Source organism: Balaenoptera ricei, chromosome 18, assembly GCF_028023285.1.
Source record: "Balaenoptera ricei isolate mBalRic1 chromosome 18, mBalRic1.hap2, whole genome shotgun sequence".
NCBI classification, from domain to species: Eukaryota; Metazoa; Chordata; class Mammalia; order Artiodactyla; family Balaenopteridae; genus Balaenoptera; species Balaenoptera ricei.
The window spans coordinates 68,511,991-68,534,402 of NC_082656.1; the positions used below are offsets into that span (position 1 = coordinate 68,511,991).

Genomic DNA, 22,412 nt, shown 5'->3' on the forward strand with positions numbered 1-22,412 from the left:
AAAAATAAATTTAATAAATGTTATATGCAATGTTTTTGCATAAACTGACTCATGAATTTGAAATTCCAGAAGCTATAACTCTGTTAACTTAAGTGCTTTAACCTGGCTTTCAATACCGTTGAAGCTGAATTGGCTTCAATATGAAACTCTTTGTAAACAGCCTAAAGTAACTGTGAGTTCTGGAACTGGTGCCAAAACATTACTCCTTCTGTGCCTTCACAGAAGGGCTGTGGCTTTTTGTCTATTTATATATACATAACTTATACCAAAGAAAACAAAATTTTAAATATTAAAGGTATTAAAAGTATGAAGACAAGGACAATTAAACAACTAGTGTCTTTGAACTACATGTAAGTCACGGAATTCCTCGTCCGTAAAGTCATAATGTGGGCTTCTAACTAGAGGAGGAAGAGAAAGATGACTATAGAGACATCTGTACTGCAGAGAAGACACTGATCCCTTCAAGCTGGGGTTGGCAAACTAAAGCCTGCTGGGTAAATAGGGCTCGCAGCCTGTTCTTGTAAATAAAGTTTTATTAGAACACCACACTTGTAGGCAGAGAGGGGAGGGGGTGTCCCTGGTGGAAAAGAACCAGATATAGCTTTTTGACATAAGAGAGGCCATTTTAAGCCTAAGCCGTTTTGTGATCTAAGCCTGTCCTCAATGCTTGCCCTTGAACAGGCCTCAGTAATAACAATTTTAAGGAAACAAAAGAACAAACTGACTGTTATCAGGCAAGAAAAGTAACTATAGCAAAGACAACAAATTAGTTGTAAAAACTCTCAGTTCCATTTCAATGGTAAAGATTAGCCTGAAGCACTTTCTTGAGCTGTTCTGAAGAATCTAAACCCTCCTCTAGCGCTCAACCACCCGATCGGAGGAAGCTAGGATGATGATGTTAACCTTTTCTGACTTGTGACTTCAATCAACTAAAGCTTGGACTCTGTCGACCTTTGCCTCAGTTCTATGCTGAATCTCCTCTGCACAAGCCCCTTCATGAATATTCATGTACCCTTAGCTTAAAACTTCCCCAATTTTGCTGTTCTCAGAGACACTGCTTTGGGAAATATCCCCAGTGTTCTCCTTACTTGCTGCAAGCAATAAATCCTTCCTTCTCCGGATCAGTCTTTGGCTTGGTTGTGTCTTTTGGCTCAATGTCTGCCAAGAGACTGAACCAGTCTTTGAGTAATACACTCACTTGTTCATGTATTGTCTATGGCTGCTTTCATGTTACAGTGGCAGTGTTGCATAGCTGCAACAGAGATCACCTGGCCTGCAAAGCCTAAAACACGTGCTATCTGGCCGTTGACAGAAAAACGTTGTCAAGCCCTGCACACTTAGTGGGTTTCCTCAAAATAAGGACATCAGATTTGGCAATCCTTGAGACTTAGGATTGAAAATCAAATTACTAGCAACTACAGAAATGCAAATCAAAACTACAATGAGGTATCACCTCACACCAGTCAGAATGGCCATCATCAAAAAATCTACAAACAATAAATGCTGGAGAGGGTGTGGAGAAAAGGGAACCCTCTTGCACTGTTGGTGGGAATGTAAATTGATACAGCCACTATGGAGAACAGTATGGAGGTTCCTTAAAAAACTAAAAATAGAACTACCATATGACCCTGCAATCCCACTACTCGGCATATACCCTGAGAAAACCGTAATTCAAAAAGAGTCATGTACCACAATGTTCATTGCAGCTCTATTTACAATAGCCAGGACATGGACGCAACCTAAGTGTCCATCGACCGATGAGTGGATAAAGAAGATGTGGCACATATATACAATGGAATATTACTCAGCCATAAAAAGAAACGAAATTGAGTTATTTGTAGTGAGGTGGATGGACCTAGAGTCTGTCATACAGAGTGAAGTAAGTCAGAAGGAGAAAAACAAATACCGTATGCTAACACATATATACGGAATCTAAAAAAATAAAGTGGTTCTGAAGAACCTAGGGGCAGGACAGGAATAAAGATGCAGATGTAGAGAATGGACTTGAGGACATGGGGAGGGGGAAGGGTAAGCTGGGACGAAGTGAGAGAGTGGCATGGACATATATACACTACCAAATGTAAAATAGATAGCTAGTGGGAAGCAGCCGCATAGCACAGGGAGATCAGCTCAGTGCTTTGTGACCACCTAGAGGGGTGGGATAGGGAGGGTGGGAGGGAGACACAAGAGGGAGGAGATATGGGGATATATGTATATGCATAGCTGATTCACTTTGTTATAAAGCAGAAACTAACACACCATTGTAAAGCAATTATACCCCAATAAAGATGTTTAAAAAAAAAAATTACTACCATCACCATTATTACCTTTGGTAGGAGTGAAAGGTCTGGGTTTAATCCTCAATTCGTCAGAGGATTCTGCTGTTCTACTCATAATATTTTGGAGTACTGGGTAGGAGTGACATTTTTTCTTATGAATATGAGTTGTATGTACAAATTATATAGTTTAAAATGTGTGTTTTAATAAAAACTTATTTAGAGACATATGGTGTCAATAGATGTGTAGATAGATAGCAGAGGAGGTAGACATCAAAATGCTTGGCATAATCTGATGGCTGAAATGATAGCCTGAAAAGTGATGTGAGATATCAAGTTAGAGCCAGGGAACAAGGATCATCCTACAGAAGAACAAAGATGGCAATGGAGGACTCACAGACAAGCCCCCACCTTGTTAGAAGTTGGGACCAATAGTCCACATTTCTGATATTCTGACGGCAAAAGCAGCTCATTTTTAGCCAGAATCCTTTGTGAAGTGAGGGAAGCCAGGACCAAACACCAAACAGAGCTTTGGACCTCAGGTACCTGGGCATCATGCAAGGGTCACAGTACCTGCACAGTACTTCCAGCCCATCACTTACCTTCAACACCACTCATCCCACCAATGAAAACTCACTCATCATTATGCTAATGTACGATACGTTATGCTAAATTATGGTATAATTTATAATATTATTATGCTAACTTATAAATCCACCTCTGGACTGTAAACTCCCATCTAGGGTCATTCCAAAGCTAACCATCTCTAAAGTACAGGTTTCTGATGAGGGAACTTCAAATGCTATCTAACCACCCCTATGCTGTAGATTTAAATTGACTTACATATGCATACATCCCATTCACACAGAGAATAAAACACACGCCAAACCTTAATCTTGTTGTAAAGCACATAAATCCAACACATTATCTAGAAGATGTTTCATCTCTTCTGAGTCTCTGAACATACCACAAAAACAGGATCATTGGCAGCAGAATGTGGCAAAGCATTTGTCCCGTTCAGGAAGGAATGAACCAAATTATGAAGGTTCATCACTTGAGAGTCCAGGGTCCCGTCTGCTTTATCAAATCCCTCCAGGGCATTCCTGAGAGAAATCGGTATGTCAGCGACAAGAGTCATGAATTGATAAAGGTCCCTTTGTATTGTTTCCAGCCTAGATAATAGTCTTCTATTTTGAGATTGTGTCGGGAAATGGGAAGCTCTGTTGTAGCTAAATAGCTAAGAATTAGCGACAACCTTTAATGAGATCTTCTAAAGAGAAGGGAACTCCTAATCCATGCTACTTCCACACCTGCTCGGTTGGAGTCTATATCTTTTGTGTACTGTATGACAATTATCTACCGTCATACCTGTCTCCCATGCCACATATGAACTCCTAGAGGACAGAGACTGTGGTTTCTTCAAATTTGTATTTCCAGGTCTCAGTACCATGCCCAGCACATGGTCTGAGATCAATAAATATTTTTTTGAATTAACATATAATCTTATATTCCTATTTCTCCACTAAATAGATCTGCTGTTTGACTGTAATACATTCAGCATTCTAAACATATCCCCAAATTCCCCTTATCTTTCTCTTTTTTCCCCTCCTCATTTTCAGGAAATTTTAATTGTCCATACCCTAACTCAGTGATCCTCAAATTTAAGCATACATCAGAATCACTGGAAAATAAAAATACATATTTCATGCCCCACTTTCAGAGTTTCTGATTCAGTAGGTACAGGCTGGGTCCTAACAATCTGTGGTTCTTTCTACCTGACTCCCAGGTGATGCCAATTATGATGGTCTGGGCACCACACTTTGAAACCCACTCGCTTAACTAAAATCTATATGGAATGCAATCTCTGTCGACTGCACTTGTATCACAATGAAAAACTAATGCATGCTCCTTTTCAAGGTAAAGGTCACCCTTCACCTCACCTTTGACACTATTCTGAGGGATGTGTCCAACCCCAGCACAGACTCTGGGCTTTGCTACACTTGGCACAACCTCGGCAGTAAGTTCAGCCTACCCTGCCCCTGGCTCCAAATAACACACCAGTTGTATAATTTACACACAGTTGAGAGAGAGAATTCAGTTTGGGAGAAGACCATGAGTCTATCTGCCATTCTTTTTTGGAGCTTCAAAGATGTTTGTTTAAAATCTTATTTATAGCCATACATATTTCTCATAATGCTTACTGTCTTTTTAGAGGGAGAAAATTATTAGTTGGCCTTTAAATTTCAAGTATTGTAATGTCATTGCTGTGCTGTAATCTGAGTTGCATTTAATCTGTAATACTCCTCTGAGATCTCAGACCCCAATATTAAGGTCTATGGTTGACATTTTTTTAAGGGAGAAAAGAAAAAGAAAAAACATGAGCAAATATTTCAAAAATACTCTATTTAGTGAGGTGCCTTGGTTCTGAAGACTGTACTTATATGTCTACAGAAATTAGAAATACAAAAGGTGGTTCTGAATGGCTGAGTTAGAAGATATTCAAACTACGCTATTAATGATAGTAGGCAGATGATGACTTTCTTGACACTGATGCCTTGTTACCCTCTTTTACCAAGTGCTTCCCTATTACTGAGCTTTGATGTCTCCCAACACCTGGATGTCCTTCCACTTCATTACAACCACAGGCGTGAAAATCTAAAAGTATTGTAAAATGTCGCAGAGCTCAGAGCACCAACCTGAAGCTAAAGGTAGAGTTCTGGAAGAAAGGAGGATTGTCAAACTTCTTGAGAGACAGGCAATCTTGTATGTCTTTTAAAGTTGGCAATTTCTCACTGCTTCTTCCCACTTGATTTCTTCTCAACAAGCCTTCATAGGTTCCATTACACAGGGTGACCCGGCGGTTGTAGTCGTCCAAGCTAAGGTGTGTAAGGAGATTAGAAATAATACGGATAGTATCATAACTTTGAGCCCAGCAAACCAATCAAGGTTATAGTCGTGGTAAAATTTTACTACAGTTACCTTACAAGGGTCAAAAATATGTGGTAAAAGTACTGCTTCCAAAAGCAACTATGGATTAAGGATTTTCAAAAACATAGATGCAGGAAATATGAATCAACACATAAATAATGAAGAAAAATTACCAATCCATTGGAAAGACAGTAAGAGGGTTTACTAGGCAAGACGGTGACTCCTATTATGTACATCTGAATCTTGAGTAACTGAGGAGAGACCAGGGTAGACTGTATTAATATTGAGCTAAGCCAGTTTTGGCAGAAGTAAAGCTAGGAAAGCATTTCAGGCAAACTGAAGGCAAATGAAGGTGGTCAGAGTGAAAACACATGAAACTATATGGAGGAGAGGTATTAGGAGAAACGCTGTATTAGAAAATGTTCTAAGGCAGTAGGGATGGTTAATTGGTAAACGTGGATGCTGAGAAGGTCCCGTGCCCATAAGATTATATCCTACATGCCTGGAATTCCACCATCAGAACAGTATTTCATTTGGTAGAGAGAAAATTTTAAAGATGTTTCTGTGTGCATTTTAATGGGTGAGGGGGTCATACTGGGTGTGTGAGAACAGAATCAGCACACACGTGAGGATGAAAGACGCCAGTACCTAAAAACTAGGCAAAAAACAGCCTCCAAAGCAGCCTTTCCCAAGTGTGTTCCAGTGAGATGGTCTGTGAAATAAGGGTGTCAGGGTCAGATAAGTTTAAGCCCCTCTTGACAAATAAGAACACAGTTACTTATGAAAGGCTCTGAGACATTCTAAAATTTAAAAAACCCTTTTAACTCAGCATTCCCTATATTTATTTGATCAGAGGAATTTCTTTTCACATACCACCTATTAATAGCCCAAGGCACTATGAGAAATGGTGCCCTTATGGAATGACGTTAAGTCATGTACAAAGCACTTACTACATCCCTATGAGCACTGCCTGGAGGGCTGTAGGAAAAGCTTAGGATGTAGAAGATGGGATCACGGTGAGCTAGACCTAGACCCCCGAAAACATGCGCATGCCCAGCCTGGGGTGCGGACGACGAAGCCCTGTGCCATGGAGCGATCGAAAGACAAAGGACAAGGGCGCTAGTATAGTGGAGTTCAAAACAGGAGGATCGTGGAGGAAACAAATGAATATAGGAAGACAGAAGAGCTTCTTGGGGAATCTTTTCCTGAGATGTGTGCCAGGAAAGAGAAACAAATTCAAGGAATCACTGAGGACAGAATTCTCTGTGGGGTATGGGCTGCTTGTGTGTTCTTTAGTACTTTCTTTTTTTTCAAATAACAAACAATTGTTGGTGTCACTTACGGTAGAAAAAAGTTTCTACACCAGATGCACATGACCCAATTTTAGCACTTTAGAGATTCGTCTCACCACCCCATTTCCTGTTGCCCTCAACTCCCCAGCACCCCATGGTCCAGCCATATCAGACTGCTTCTAGGGACTTTTCTAACTTCATACATGATGTTCCCTCCATCTAGGACACACAACCCTCCCCTGCCTCTGGTTGAGAGGTCTGTGCCTCCTTGAAGTCTCAGGATACTCGTGTCTCTACCTCTTAAAGACTTTCACTGATTCTCTTCTTGGCTTTGGACATACACCTATTAAAATACTTCTCACGTTATATTGTAATTTGTTTACCACCCTTCTACCTTTGTAAGTATAAAATGATATTCCAAAGGGAAGCTATATTTTATTCATCCTTGTATTCCCAGCACTATTAAACTGCTTAGAATATGATCGGTGCTTAAGACATGTTGCCTGAATACAGGAACTACTTCTCATTTTAAGACAGTTGATCTCAAAGTGATAACCAAGCGTACTCAATTCACAAGTGTGATTTCCATACCTCTAATTTTTTTTTTTATTAAAGGGCTCAGGGGTTTTTAAAATCCCACCTCCCTCAGGAACATAATGTTCAGAAACATGTAAACAGAATCCAACATGCATTCGAAACAGAATTGTAAAGTTATTCTCCATCTCTCAGACATAAGAAAATACAATCTCTGGATTTCCGCTGCAGGTACACATGCGATTTACCTATCACAGACAATTTCCCAGCTGGAGAATCTGGAGTTCTGACTAATCAGAGTCGGATCATCTTGTCTTGCAGCCCCAAGCAGCTGGTCTGTACACACGTCACACTCGTTCCTCCCGGTGGCAAAGTTCCAGTAGGGCAAAGCAAAGGACTCATTGCCAGTGAGGCGCTAAAAAAAAGGGCATGACCAGTCATTTAATTCATGTCATCAGATAACAACAAGAAAATGTATAAAGCAAAGACTGATATGGGTCTTGACCAAATACATAACAAAATTAATAGAAACTAATGTTTGGACCAACCTGGAGATCTCTTTCCAGCCACAACAAATGGTAGCGGTGCCAGGTAACGAAGGCAGGGCCTTGGTGTGAGAAATCTATGGCCTTGTATGGGCGCCCTGGTCCTAAAACAATTGGGAAACATATTAGGGGTCACAGAAAAGATTTTTTTAAATGTTAAATGTTACCTGGGAGGTGCTGCAGAGCCAATAAGTCCGTGATGTTTTAGTCGGAAAACAACTTTTTAAAATTAATTATTTTTTTTATTGAAGTATAGTTGATTTATAATGTTTCAGGTGTACAGCAAAGTGATTCAGTTTATATATGTGTATATATATATATATATATATATATATATATATATATATATATATACACACATATATATATTCTTTTTCAGATTCTTTTCCATTATGGTTTATTCCAGGATATTGAATAAAGTTGCCTGTGTTATACAGTAGGCCCTTGTTCTTTATCTATTCTTTAAAATAAATTTATTTATTTATTTATTTATTTTTGGCTGCGTTGGGTCTTCGTTGCTGCGCACGGGCTTTCTCTAGTTGCAGCGAGCGGGGGCTACTCTTCGTTGCAGTCCGTGAGCTTTGCAGTGGCTTCATTGCAGTGGCTTCTCTTGTTGCAGGGCACGGGCTCTAGGCGCGTGGGCCTCAGTAGTTGTGGCGCACGGGCTTAGTTGCTCCGCAGCATGTGGGATCTTCCCGGACCAGGGCTCGAACATGTGTCCCCTGCATTGGCAGGAGGATTCTTAACCACTGCACCACCAGGGAAGCCCTTTATGTATTTTATATATAGTAGTGTGTATCTGTTAATCCCAAATTCCTAATTTATCCCCCCCTTTCCCCTTTGGTAACCATAAGGGAAAACAACTGTTTTTGTCATTTATCTCTCTGAAAGCAACATGAACAAAACAATCTCAGCAGCAACTAGCAGTTTTAGGATAAGTTCTCCTTCATCTCTCGAAAGTTTGATTGGCAGCAGAGATCCAGAGAAATTCAGGTCATCTTAAGAGCTCCTGTTATAAATTTAATTTTTAAGCAATGTTTCATGAAGATAGAATGAGTATCCCCAAAAATAGATCAAGACCTAAATGAAATATATTTCTAAAAGACATTTTCTAACCTATTCCTCACAAAAGCATGTATTTATAGGGAGGGATTAATGAATAATAAAGCAACTTCAACTGCACTTAGTCCAAATTCAGCATTTACGTAACCAAAAGGCACTTCCACAGATTCTGCCTCAGCCATCAATCAGTTACAACTATTAGCGGACAAGCATGGTCGTCGAGGCCAGAAGAGAGAAAAATACATTCCAACCAATTTGGCTGGCCTCTGGAACTGCCAATTTTAGTGAAAAGCTTTGGGAGATTTAATGACCTCCTTACTGCCTGTTCCATCCTTCTTCTCCCTCTCATAACAGCTTTTGATGGTTATGTAGAAACTTTAGCTAACTTTAGTTGTTTTTCAAAGTACCCATGATAACTTCAGAGAGATGAACAGAAATGAATATAAATTTAATTCCTAGATGCAACCAGAAACTATAGTTTTCTTTTCCTCTTGAGAGACTACCCTCTCATAAAGCAAAAATTCCTCAGAGTGATGACAGGAAAACTACAAAGGTTTATAGCCAGAAGAGCGTCCGTATCTACCGATAAAGAAAGGCAGATACTTACCTATGAGGCAGGTTTTAAAAAGACACCGAGGGGAAAAAACCGCTGTCACTGATGTTGGCTACGCAGCCCTTTGTAAATGTTTTAATGCAAAACAGAGTTTAAAGTTCTCAAAACAAAATGACGAGGGGGAATCAAGTGAGGGGGAGCGAGTGATAAACACAAGGACAGATGATTTCAAATGAGAATCTTACTATTCAAAGTGAGCTCTGTATCTTCATTCACCCTGACCCCAAAGAGAAGCCCCAGGAGTGGGGATAATTGCAAATAGAGCAAGAGTTCAGGAGAGCACTGAGCAGAATCTGGACGGGACTTCAGCCCTCCTGGAGCTAACTGGTGGCTGTGGCTTTCCCCTGACTGAAGATAACAGAGGATAAAGTTTGATGTACCAGATTCATGACGTTCCTAACAGACAGCTCCCATCCCAGGCCCCAGTTTTTAGGATCTGGAAGAGCAGGGTGCCATTTTCTCAAGCATCCAACCTAACTGTGGTTCAAAGGGCTAAGCCAAGCTACATTGCTGTGGCTCAGCTCATGCTTTTCCTTGACAATTCAAGTCCAAAAACCCTGGGAGTTACAGCAGTGCATGGGCACCATGAGTGATGACCTGAAAGTCTCACAACTAATACATGTGAGTTTAGTGCAATACACACTTCCAATACCAATACTCTAATTCTGCACAAAGAAGCTTCACGTGCTTTTAGCACATGTTCAGTTAATTCCTCTACTTTGAAGAACAGGTCAGAGAAGGCTTCCATGGTCAGATTTAGAAATGTTTTCTTCTGGAATCAAAAGGAATTTGCCTCCACTTCACCAACTCTTGCCTTTGAGGATGAATAGCTTCGGAGAGAAGAGTTTAGACCCTGAACCAAAAACACAAACTATAGGAGAGAACATTTTCAAATGTCTGCAGCCAACGTCCAGGGAGAAACCACTGCATTCTAACATCGGGCAGCATCTGATAATTCAATGACTTTCATAAACCTAATTCCTCCTTGATTCCTTGAGAGGTTTTTCTCTTGTCAATTAACTTGCCTGAAAGTACTTGCCACCCACCCACCCATCCCCAATCCCAAACCTATAATAAAATACCTTAAACTCAGGGGAAAAAAAGCCTCACCTAATAATGTATCTCTAACGGAATAATAATGGAGCCACACAAAGAAATCATAAATGCTGCAGTTGGCGATCTGTGGCTGGGTCCCGTTGGTCCCGAGCAGGCCTAGCCAGTGTTGTGTGGTGATCACGTAGTCCGGATGCGGCGTGTTCTTTGCGAGGTCTAAGGAGCCCAAGAACTGCTCCCGCTCCTGAGGGGTCAAGGAGTGGATATTCTGCCGGACAACCAGGGGTTTCTTCTGATCGCAGTTGGGGCCAGTCCAGCCAAACTTGCAGTCTCCACAGTTATAGCCGGCGAAGTTTCCTAGTGCATTTTAAAAATTAAGGGATACAAGTTATTACGAAATATTGAGTATAGTTCCCTGTGCCACAGAGGAGATCCTCGTTGTATCTATTCTATGCCTTCTTTGAATGACCACAGCACTTGTGGTCTGTATCATTTTTATGTCTGTTGTTGATTTGTGACTGAAAATGAAAAATTTCTATTCGTTCATGTCCTGGCCCTTCCTTAAAAATGTGTTCATTTATCTATTTCATATTTATTGACTACATCTTAGACACCGTGTTAGCTGCTGGTTCTAGATGTTAGTAAAATATAGACCTTCCTGCTCAAAAGGTCACAGTATTTTCGGGAAAACAAAAAAATGAACAACCTATGTCTCAAAGAGCTTTGTACTTCCCAAAGAGAACACACCTAGTAGGTACAATAAATACATGTATCATATGTAAAATAAATAAATAAATAAATAAAAAATAAAAATTAAGGGAAAGATGGAAAAAGAAGTTTATGTAGTTTGGAAGACATTTCTGGGGTAGAACAGAAGAGAAGATCAATTGCCTTTCCTTACCCTCCTCTTGAAATGTTTGTCTCTCCAAGTGGACTGAACACTGGAGAGTTCCTAGAAATATTCCCAGCAAAGAAATAGGACAGGAAATGAATTCCATGCTGTTATGAGCTGAACTGAGTCCCCACAAAATTCATATGCTGAAGTCCTAACCCCCAGTACCGCAGTATATGACTATCTTTGGAGAGAGGGTCTTTAAAAAAGTAAGTTAAAATGAAGTCATTGGGGGGAATGATCATTGGCTAATCCAACATGACTGGTGTCCTCATAAGAAAAGGAAATTTGGACACAGTTACCAAGGGAAGATGATGTGAAGACAGGGAGAAGACACCATCAACAAGCCAGCAAGAGAGGCCTCAGAAGAATCCCAGCTGCCGACACCTTGTTCTGGGACTTCAGGCCTCCAGAACTGTGAGGAAATAAGTTTCTGTGGGTCACCCAGTCCGTGGTCCTTTGTTATGGAAGCCCTAGCAAACTAAGACACTGCTGCCTTCCACGTTCCCTGCCTCTCACGGGTCATGCCGGGTGTCCCTTCCTGGGGTTGAGCTACAGCCTTGGATGTCATCACTGCTGGGCCCCCCTCCCCTGCAGCACATACAGAAGGGCTGATGCAAAATAGGTCATTGATTTAGAGAAGGAAGAGAATATACCCCAAGCTAAAGGTGGAACCAAAATAAATAAGCTGATTTCCAGGAATTTAGGTGAAATCCAACATTTAAAAAGCTGGTTTATTTCACAAAGGAGACAGAGTTAAGACAAAATCAATGGAGGCTGGCAGGTGAATTAGCTGCCATGGTGTCAGGAAGCGCAAACAAACGGCTCTGCTTTGCTTGTTATCACCCCAGGGACTGAGTACTAGTCATACCAAGCTCTAAGCATCTTTCTGATTTGCATCTAAAGTTTAAATTATCTTAGCTTGACTTTTCCCTTTTTAGCCTTGATTATTGCTTTTGGTATGACCAGCACCTCATTCCTTAGGTGGTAATAAGTTAGAATAAACATTTAAATATTATTGGCGTGAAATGTTGAAACAAAAAGGGATAATAACTCTTATCTCCTAGGGGATGAGAGGGGTTATGTAAAGCACTTAACGTGAGTGACAATCTCCCTTCCTTCTCTTCCTCCCCCTCCTCCCAGATCTTTTTACTTGCTCTTCCTTCTGTCTGGAACACTTTTCCCTCACAGTCTCCCTACATTCCTCTTTGCATGGGTTACCTATTCCACCTTTAAGCTTCACGATGCGCTCTCTACAAGGTCATTCCCGATCCCACACACCAGGGTGATGATCCCATGCTGTGCTCCTATGACACCTCATATGTCCTTTTTCACTGAATTAATCATGCCAACTGTAGACATCTACTGGTCTCAGCTACAGGCAACTGGAAGGCAGTTATCCTGCTGCCTAGGCCTACGCTTGGCCTTGTACAAATGAATATTTCTTTAATGAATGAAAGAAGCATAAAGCCAAATCACCACGATGGACACTTTAAATATCTTACTATTTTATTTGTCAATTATATGTCAATAAAGCTGAAATTTAAGTTTTTTAATTAAAAAACAAGGAGTGTAAAGCATGTAGTAGATGATTCAATAAGCCTCAGTTTTCTTCTTCCTTTCTCTCCCTTGTGAATTAGAAGGAAAAGCAGGCCCTGCAAATCATTTTGATAAACTATAAGTACCAAAATAGATGCAAGTAAAACATACTATGACCATAGTAAAGAGGGTTATTTGGATCTCTAAAGGAAAAGAAAATTTTCCAATAACATGAAAACAAAATGATTAGCATGTGTCCTACGTAAAGAAAATGCACAGGCCTCCTTCTCTATTAACCCAATGGATTTTTTGATGGTTAAAGAAAATGTCCTTAAAAAGATCATAAGTAGGAAGAATTTTTTTTTTTAATTTGTGTTCTATGCTCTTTGTAACATACAAAATATTCTACCTACTCTTACACAGCTTATTTGTATTTTCCTATTTCAACACCAAATGAGAACATAAGTTTTAAAAAAATACTTAAAAGGGAAAATTCTACTAGTCCCAAGACTGAAAATCAAGTTCTTGAATAGTGTGCATTAAACATTAAAATTTATGTTGATCACTTGGGTGAAGCTAGTAAATATAAATTATTTAACAAATATTTATTCAACAGCTACTACAGTATCAAATACTACACAAGGTACTTCAGGCTTCATGGAGCTTGGCATCTATTTATTTTCCCTTGGGGTACCTACTAAAATTGTATAATATCTATTTTTAAAACATCTTTGATTAAAATGTATCCCCTACTTTGGCAGCTTCTATAGGAATAGAGTATTTTTTGAGAAGCGATTGAACAAAATGCATGTGAAGAATACTAAATACCTAAACTTCCAGCTGTTTACCTACAGCCAGGTGACTGGAGGTGAATGTGTAGTTATAGCCCTACAATAGGAGAGCAGTTCCTTCCTCCAAAATGCTAAGAAATAGCACACACAAATTTCAAAATGGTAAATTCGATACATTTCTAGATTTAAAGGCATAAAACTTGTCTTTGAATTTTGGGGTCTCATTATTAAAATTGAGTAATTCATAACTTAGGCCATGAGTTTTAAGATCTTTGCATTTTCTCTACCATGATTCTTTTTGGTTGCTAGAAACAAAATTACCAATAACTAATTATCTCCCTCATTCATTTATTCAACAAATAATTTATTAACACCTAATACCTAAAAGGAGGTCAAAACTAATCATGCCCTGCTCTGTGCACCCACAGCTTTATGTACATTCATGCAATTGCCACACGTGGTAACTTTGGACTTGACCTCTCAAAGCCTGTCCTATTGGAATAAGAGTTCTACTTCATCGGGTTCTTATGGAAAGCAATCATGTTAATATAGAGCAGTATTGGTACATAGTAAGTTCTATATGAAGTGTTACCATTACTAGTTTTACCAGATACTACTTATCAAGTTGTATGGTCTAAGTATTTGTTTTCGTACCTGTCTTACTCATCCACTACACTGTGGACACATCAAAAATTATGTTGGGGTTTCTTCCCCTTTGTACCTGAAGGGCTTAACATAATTGGGGCTAAATAAACATTGGTTGGGTGGCTGATGAAGGAGTCATGAATAATTAAATAAAAGACATTAAGCCCTAGAGGATACAAATATAAGGCGCAGTGCCTTCATCTAGTGGGACGAGGAACATGGGTGGAACGAAATATCAACACAAGTCTAACTGTGGGAAAAGTGAAAACAAGAATTAACCAAACACCATGAATGACAAAAGACAAAATGATTAATTCTGACTCAGAAGACCAGAGATGCTTCACAATAATGTTGAACAAAGACATTTCATGAAGCCAGAGTTGCCCCTGAAAAGCAATGTAGAAACGCTAATAAGAAAGCATTTGTGTGAATTTGAGCTCACCTATGACCCATAAATGTATTGGATAAAAAATCCCTTTCCCGGAATGTCTCAGAGAAAATATATCCCACAGCTCTGCAGTCAGATCCCTTTCATATTTGAGCTTCTAAACCTGATTTAAGGAATTTGTTAAAATGCTGAAGACAACTGAAAAGTGCAATAACATAAAAACCTAGCACACAAAATGTTTATTTCTTTAATTTAGATTTCCTAGTATTTCCTAACATCAACTTAATGAGTTAAATTTTTCCATTAGTCCACCAATAGCAGCAGCCAAGATATAGATATAGATATAGATATATAGATATATAAATGAAGGGCCCTTTTAGAAAGGATTGCGTTATCTCACTGGGAAATGGAGAGAGAAAAAAGAAAGGATCCCTAGATACCAGTCTATCACTGAGTATGTCCTTGAGTAAAAATTAAATTTAAAAAGACAAAGTCTTATACCTACTTAGGACTGGGGAAAAAATGGAAAGAGAATGAGAACAACCAAACAATGCACGTTCCTACATGAACTGCATCAGCTCAACCTCCAAAGGCTATAAGATTAATTAAGCTTAAAGACCACCGATTAGTGAATTTACAAGGAGCTCTAAATAGCCTATTCCTTTTAATTAGAGATCTATTATATTAATAACAATACTTTATACTCACATGAGGCCTTTCATCTACAGAGTTCAAAAGGATTTTACAAATGTGGTTTCATCATTATCCCCATTTCAGAGGTTGGAAAATGGAGGCACTTAGTCACTTGTACAAACAAGAAGTTCTCAGCTAATTGTTCATAAACCATTTGGTGCACATATTTTTCAAAAATCCAAAGACCCAGCTGCAGCTGGTCTATGCTCAGGAATGCCAACTGGCAGGTGAGACTTGGAAGGTGAACGGTTAATGCCAAAGTCTCCTGAAATTTACCACTTTTTGACAATTAAGTTCAGTAATTTTGGGGGTTCAATTTATCCCCACAGAGAATAAAGAAGTTCTCTCTGGAGAATTTGAGCACATAATTTAGGGGTTTTTTTCCCCCTCAGAGTTTGCATTTATTTCTTTTTATTGAGCTAAAATCTTTTACCAACTTCAAGATCGTGGAGACTATGGGTTTTTGTGTGTGTTTTTTTTAATTGTGATAAGAATAGCTAACACGAGATCTATCCTCTTAACACATATTTAAGTGTACAATACATTATTGTTGACTCTAGGTAGAATGTTGTACAGAACTCTAGGACTTATTCATGTTGCTTAACTGAAACTTTATGCCTATTGATTAGTAACCCTCTACTTCCTCTTCCTCCCAGCTCCTGGTAACCACCATTCCATTCTTTGATTCTATGAATTTGACTATTTTAGATGCCCTATATAAGTGGGATTATTCAGTATTTGTCTTTCTGTGACCGACTTATTTCCTGAGTATAATGTCCTCCGGGTTCATTCATGTTGTTGCATACTGCAAGGTTTCCTTCTTTTGTAGGGCTGAATGGTATTAAGTTGCAAATACATACTACTTGGCGAGGATGCAGAGAAACTGGAACCCTCGCACACTATTAGTGGAAATAGCGGAAATGCAAAATGGTGAGGCTGCTGTGGAAAACAGTATGGAGGTTCTTCAAAAAATTAAAAATAAAACTATCATATAATCCAGCAATCCCATATCTGAGTATTTAACCAAAAGAATTTCAATCAGGATCTCAAAAAGATATTGGCATCTGCATGTTCACTGCAGCATTATTCCGAACGGCCAAGATGTGGAAACAACCTAAATGTCCATCAAGAGATGAATGGTGTGTTTATCTTTCCACTGTATTAACAAAGCTCAAGGTCATCAACAGTCTGGTTGCTAATATACATTTCTTCATTAATAAATTTTGGGTGACACCAGAATAATCCCAGTGATTCTATTTGCAAAAGAATTTTGAGGCTACCAGAGATCAGGTTTAACTTCTGAAGACTGCCTTCTAAATCATGAAGAAATTACTCTAAGAAAGCAAGCAACTCACTCTTTAGGGAGAATAAACTGAAAGACATGTGTCTTGCTTTGAGGCATATGACACATCACGATGATGATTATATATACTAAATAGCTGTCCAGCTCAGTCACTAAGGACCTAGCCTGGTACCCTGAGGCTCAAAGAAAAAGACCATCTAGCCAACATGAGTGGAGCCATCCAAAGTTGGGATGGAAAGAGCTATGGTCCTGAATGAGTCTAGACAGATCAAATCCTGGAGGAGGGAGACAACTTAGGTCACGGTGACCCTAATTTACTGACACTTCTAGAGGAATATTTATAACCATTCCCTCAGGACAGGGAGACTGCAATTATCTCTTCTATTCTGCCATCCTTGATTCCTTCCATCTCCACTTTTTAAAAAACTTGCTAGTCAGGTCAGAAATATAGAGTAGATGGTGATAAGGAGAGTTAACAGTTATATCTGAGTTCCTAATGTCTTCTGCCCCCAGGATTCTATAAAATGGAGATTCCCAACCTTCGTAACTTGTGGTACTCTATCATTAATTGACCTGGAAATAAGTTTTCTAGAAGAATTTTTGAGTCATGGACAAAGAAGTCACTGTGTAGTGTGGTTTCCAATCCCACAAGTAATATGAAACCTGCTGCATCTCATTAGACTGAAAAACCATGAGAATCTACAAGATAATGTCTACAGAAGCAAATGCTCAACTAGCTTAGAAAAAAATGAACAGTATATATTCAACATGCTATTAAAAACTTTTTGTCACGATAATACCCCAAGACAAAACAGTTCCTTTGAATCACAGAATTAACAATATGACTACAAAATGATTATAAAGCCAGAATTTTTTTTCTTTTCCATTATGGTTTATTACAGAATATTGAATATAGTTCCCTGTGCTATACAATAGGATCTTGTTTATCCACTTTATGAAAAATACTTTCAGAATTTGTTTAAGTTAAAAAAATCTGATATCATTCCTACATCAACATCACAGCCCTTTGTACATTCCCTTAGTTTACCTTTTTATGTCCTTACATAGCTCAATTATCTGTATTTTCCTATGTTCCAGCATCATATAAGAACATCAATAAAAACATAATTTCAAAAGGAAAAAACTCTTGTGCAGCTAGACACTGTAGAACAGTTTCCAAGGGCTTTGCTAAAGTTACGGCTTATGTTTTTTGTGTTCCACATGCCCTGCCAGGCTTTGAGTGTTATCACTGCTGTGCATGTTTGCTGAACACTGGAGGGGAGGCCCGCTAAAGAGGATTTGAGATGGCTCAGAAGTGCCGGAGGATTAAGAAGTGCACAGAGATTTCAAAGAACCAGGTAATAAGAGAGACCAAGGTCTAAAAGAGAGACACTGAGCAAATTTTGAAACGCTCACATCAAACCCAGGTAAGAGTGAGAAAAGCCATTTTTATCTAATAACCAGCCTCTCTTCTTCAGCTCACGGAGAAAGCTCTGTCATGCCACATCTCTCCGATGCTGGCAAAATTACAACCCAGTCATAACCTTCACGAGCAAGACGTATCCTGCTTGAGACCTGTTCAAATCATTAGGAACGCTGAGACTCGGACTACAGAACACCTACCCTCAACGTCTGTCTTCCAGACGCCACGCCTCACCCACCACCCTCTTCAACAAGTGCAAACCCATTTCAGAAGGAGAGGGCACTGAATCCATCTTGAAAGGACTTGCTCTGAGTTTCGAAGCTGACTCTTGGGCTCTTTAGCTTCCCCCTCCAACAGACAAGCCCATGGTGTGTCGGCATACGTTCCTATAACCAAGCTTGGCCCACGGAATATTTATTTAGGGTTCATACCTAGACATACAAAGGGTGTGAAGAGTATATACCAAGACATCAGCCTTACTCAATTCCCTGCCTACGATGGACCAACTTGGTTTGCTTTCCAAAGCCTAGTCTAAGCATCTCAAGAGTCCCATCTCTTCCTTGGAAGGGGCTCCTTTCCCAGCGGGCCTGCCCCCCACCCAGCTGGGCGCATGCGCACGTCCGCCCTCCCGCCTCACCTGTGCACCTGCAGGTCCGGTCGAAGAACTTCCGTGGCCACCGCTCTCGGTCGTCCTGGTTGCGCAGGACGTAAGGACCGCTCCAGGGCCTGGTGTCGGTCTGCACCTCCGCGCACCGGCCGCGGCCCTCCCGAGAGCCGCAGACGTCGGCCGTGTCGGCGCCCAGCGGCGGGCAGCACTCCTTGGCCTGCAGGCTGCCCACCGTCATGCAGACGCGGGGGAACTGCGCCCGCACCCGCGGCGGGAGCGCGCAGCCCAGGCAGCCGAGCAGAAGCCCCCATCGAAGGGGGCTCATGGCTTTACAATCGGGAGGACTGTCTCTCGCCTTCCACTCCTCGCCTCTCTCCTGCTTCCTCGTCTTCCACTCTTGAGCTCTTGAGCATTCACCCGGTTTTTGATTTTTTTCTTTGGGGGTTTGCGGTTCGGGGGGTATATTTTTGTTTCGCGTTCTATTCCTCGCCTCTTGAAAAAAAGACCCACAAAAATTACAGAACCTGCCTGTGTGCACGTGTGTACGTGCACATGCACAGACTACTTTGTGACTCAGACCACTAAAACAAAGTTAATACCATTAGAAGCACCTCTAATGGCCAGATTTAATGAGGGTAGCGCTTCTCACCGCCTTCCCCCGTGAAATCAGGCTTTGTCTAATTGAGTTAATTGACGGAGCGCTTCAGTCATACTACTTATTATACTGGTATTTCTAAACCCCCTCCTTTCCTCCTTAGTCCATGGCTTTAATTGCCTTGAACTCAGTTCAAAAGCCAAACGCCGTTTCGCCTTTATTCTGCCTGGCTTGCCAAATCACGGGGCCTTGTGGGGTTTGTGTAAGGGCTGGGAGAAGCCTTCATTAGGGGGCTTAGTATTAGACAAATCCTCATCGTTAGCACATGACCCAAAGTGCACAATGAAGTAGATAAAGTTTCTGGCCTTGTTTCAAGAAGGCCAAACCATCTTCATTATCTGGGCTCATGTGCTCCAGCCAAGCTTGTGACCTCAGACTTCCTGGGGAGTCAATAGATGCAGTGAGCTCGTCGTCAAAGGCCCTTGATAGACCAGCCCCACTGCTAACTGCAGCTCACTCCTGACTGCGCCCTGACGTGCGCAAAAAACCACTACAGGCCAACACACAACTTCACAAATAAAGAAACATTTATTGAGGGCTGACGAACAAGGAATTGCTTTGTTCCACAATTCACAATGAAGGACCCTCTTCCCTCCAAATAATAAGGTACTATTCTCCTATTCAGCACGTCTCTGCAGCAGATTTTTTTTTTTAATTACACAAAGTACCATGCCACCAGAAATTCAAAATTGTCATTGTTTAATTGTCAAGAGGCAGTGGGACAATTTGGAGCAAGGACTTACAAGTGACGTCTTTTGATTTATGTTAAAGTTAAGGATTGTCCAGCTTCAGTTTAGAAGGCAATGCCTCCCCAGTGCTTCCAGAGGCAGCGAGGGGAGCGTCCAGATGGGCAGCGGTGGCCACCTGTGAGAGCATCCACACTCCCTCCTCATGGTGGAAACAGGACTCTCTTAGTGCCATAAGGGTCTGTGCAGACAGCTGATGCAAAACTGCTTCAGACAGTGTCTAAGAATGCTTTCTATTTGGGCATGAAGATACAGAATGTTATGTCCCAAAGCAAATTCCTAACTTAAGAATATTTTTATACAGCTGTTCCCACCCCATGTACTTCTGTGTCACCCCTATGATATTAAGTTGCTGTGACTAATTAAATGTTGGACTTACACAGAAATGTATGTTCTCAACTCTGACTGTACACCATTGCCAGTTTGTAGCCCAAGCCCATTGAAGTGGACCCTCTGAGGGTGTGGCCCAGATGTCAGCATTTTTTCTAAGTTCTCTAAGCCATTCTAATGTGCAGTCTGAGGTGAGAATCACTGGGTCAGAATAAAGCAAGGCTCCAAAGGAAATGCTGGAATCAAGTCAACTGAAATATTCCAAGTGTGTTCATTTCCTCGGGCTGCCTTAATAAATTTCTACTAACTGAGTGGCTTGAAGTAGCAGAAACGTATTCTCTCACAGTTTTGAAGACCAGAAGTCCAAACGCAGCATGTCGGTAGGGCTGCGCGCGCTCTGAAGGGTCTAGGGGAGCATCCTTTTTGCCTCTTCCAGTTTCCAGCGGCTGCTGCCATTCCTCAGCTGCCTTGGTTTGAGGCCACATCATTCTAATCTCTGCCATAGGACGTGGCCTCCTCCTCTCTGTGCTTTAATATTGGTACCCTAGATGGAAGCCCTAAGCAGGTCAGAATAGAGTTAAGAAATCCTCATCTTGATACAGGAGCCTAGCTAAAGTAATAATTTGGGGTCCCTCCTCCCATTACATTAACTGACTTATCTTTTAGTATCAAGCCATAAGCCTGCATGAAGGCATGTCATCGCAAAATATCATGTGAAACTTGTAAGGAGTTTTTGTATCATCTCATATACATCACAATGTCATTTTTATGAGGATCCATGGGAGAGATTTCTCTCAGGGTTCAATTTCCAGAAAAACGGTGCTTCCCCGTAGCAACTAGCTTGTCCTGAACTTTTAGATCCTATGAATCTTAGGATAGTGTCTCTTTCTTTGCCTTGACCACTTATGACGCTTAGAACCAAATTCATAGCCCCATGTCTAGCAACTGATTCACACAGTGTTCTGTTTGATATTTGCCTTCCCATATGTTCCTGGATATGGAAATTCTTATTTTATCCTTTTGCAAATTTATGTATTTCTCCAGTCTATCTCAAGTTCCTTGAAAAAGGAGGCGGAGAGATGTATAGATGCACACATACATTTCTGTGTAAGTCCAACAGTAATAAACTCCCAGCCAAGTTGTTTGTAAGCAAGCCGAGGCTTAGAGAAGAATTCAAAAAGAATTCCTGAGAAGCTGGTGTAAGTAATCAGACATCTAAGGACATAAGCCTAGAAGATCTCAGATCATGAGTATGGCTGTAATTAAACATTGCCTTATTTACAAAAAGGAAAGTCTTTGCTAGAAACCAAAGAGCAGAATCCAGGAGGAAATACCTCATGGGCGCATTGAGACCATTTGTTGTCACCGGAAGCCATAAAATCAAGGACTATTCTATGGAATGTTCTGAAAGCCAGTACAGAGAGGCAGCTGTATATCACAGAGGGAAATAATCTGAGTAGAAAAGTGCCTTATCAGAAAGCAATATATTTTTACCCTTTTCTTTTACAGTTGAGGCAAGAATCTGAATGAAAATTGATGTTCTGCATACTTTGATTTTGCATCTCAGCATCTAGTACGATCTTGCACGTAAAAAGGACTCAATGCGCGATTCTTTAGAGAATTTGTGGACGATGCAGGGTGGACATGAAAAACTTTGGAGGTAGGATGCAAACCATGCCTTCGCTACGTTCAAAGGAGGAAGAGATGGCTCAAAGCCTGGTAAGCAATCAAATGGGGTGGTAAACATTTTAGAGCCATAGCTAAGATTAATACAGAGAAATCAATCATCTGCATCTTTCTTCTGCTTGTCAGCGAGTTGCCTGCTCCTTCTCCAAGCCCCTGAATGTGAAAATCCTCCTTGTTTTTAGCCCTGCTGGACTCCTCTGTCTGATGCTTTTTGATCTATTTTCTGCAGACACATCATGGGGAAAAGAGATTACTTTTTTCCCCTGTGTCCAAATTGTTTCCTAAATGCTGGGCATCTGTCCTGATAAGGGTTTTGCTTTCTACATCTAAAAGCTTTTCTTTTCTTCGTGGTGTGAATTGTTCTTCAGAGGAATCAAGGGTTAGAAACGGGCTGTGTGGTTTCTGTTATTT

General features: G+C 40.6%; 1 protein-coding gene across 1 annotated transcript in view; it reads right to left on the bottom strand.

Moving 5' to 3' along the window:
• Nucleotides 1–18,909, bottom strand: part of DCT (dopachrome tautomerase) — a 30,946-nt gene extending 12,037 nt beyond the window's left edge. The window contains exons 1-6 of the mRNA XM_059902724.1: nt 18,615–18,909; nt 10,361–10,660; nt 7,579–7,679; nt 7,279–7,445; nt 4,973–5,152; nt 3,244–3,379 (exon numbers count right to left, since the gene is read on the bottom strand). Coding sequence (XP_059758707.1) covers nt 3,244–3,379; nt 4,973–5,152; nt 7,279–7,445; nt 7,579–7,679; nt 10,361–10,660; nt 18,615–18,909 — 1,179 coding nt within the window. The remainder of the gene's footprint in view (nt 1–3,243; nt 3,380–4,972; nt 5,153–7,278; nt 7,446–7,578; nt 7,680–10,360; nt 10,661–18,614) is intronic.
• Between the last annotated feature and the right edge of the window lie 3,503 nt (nt 18,910–22,412).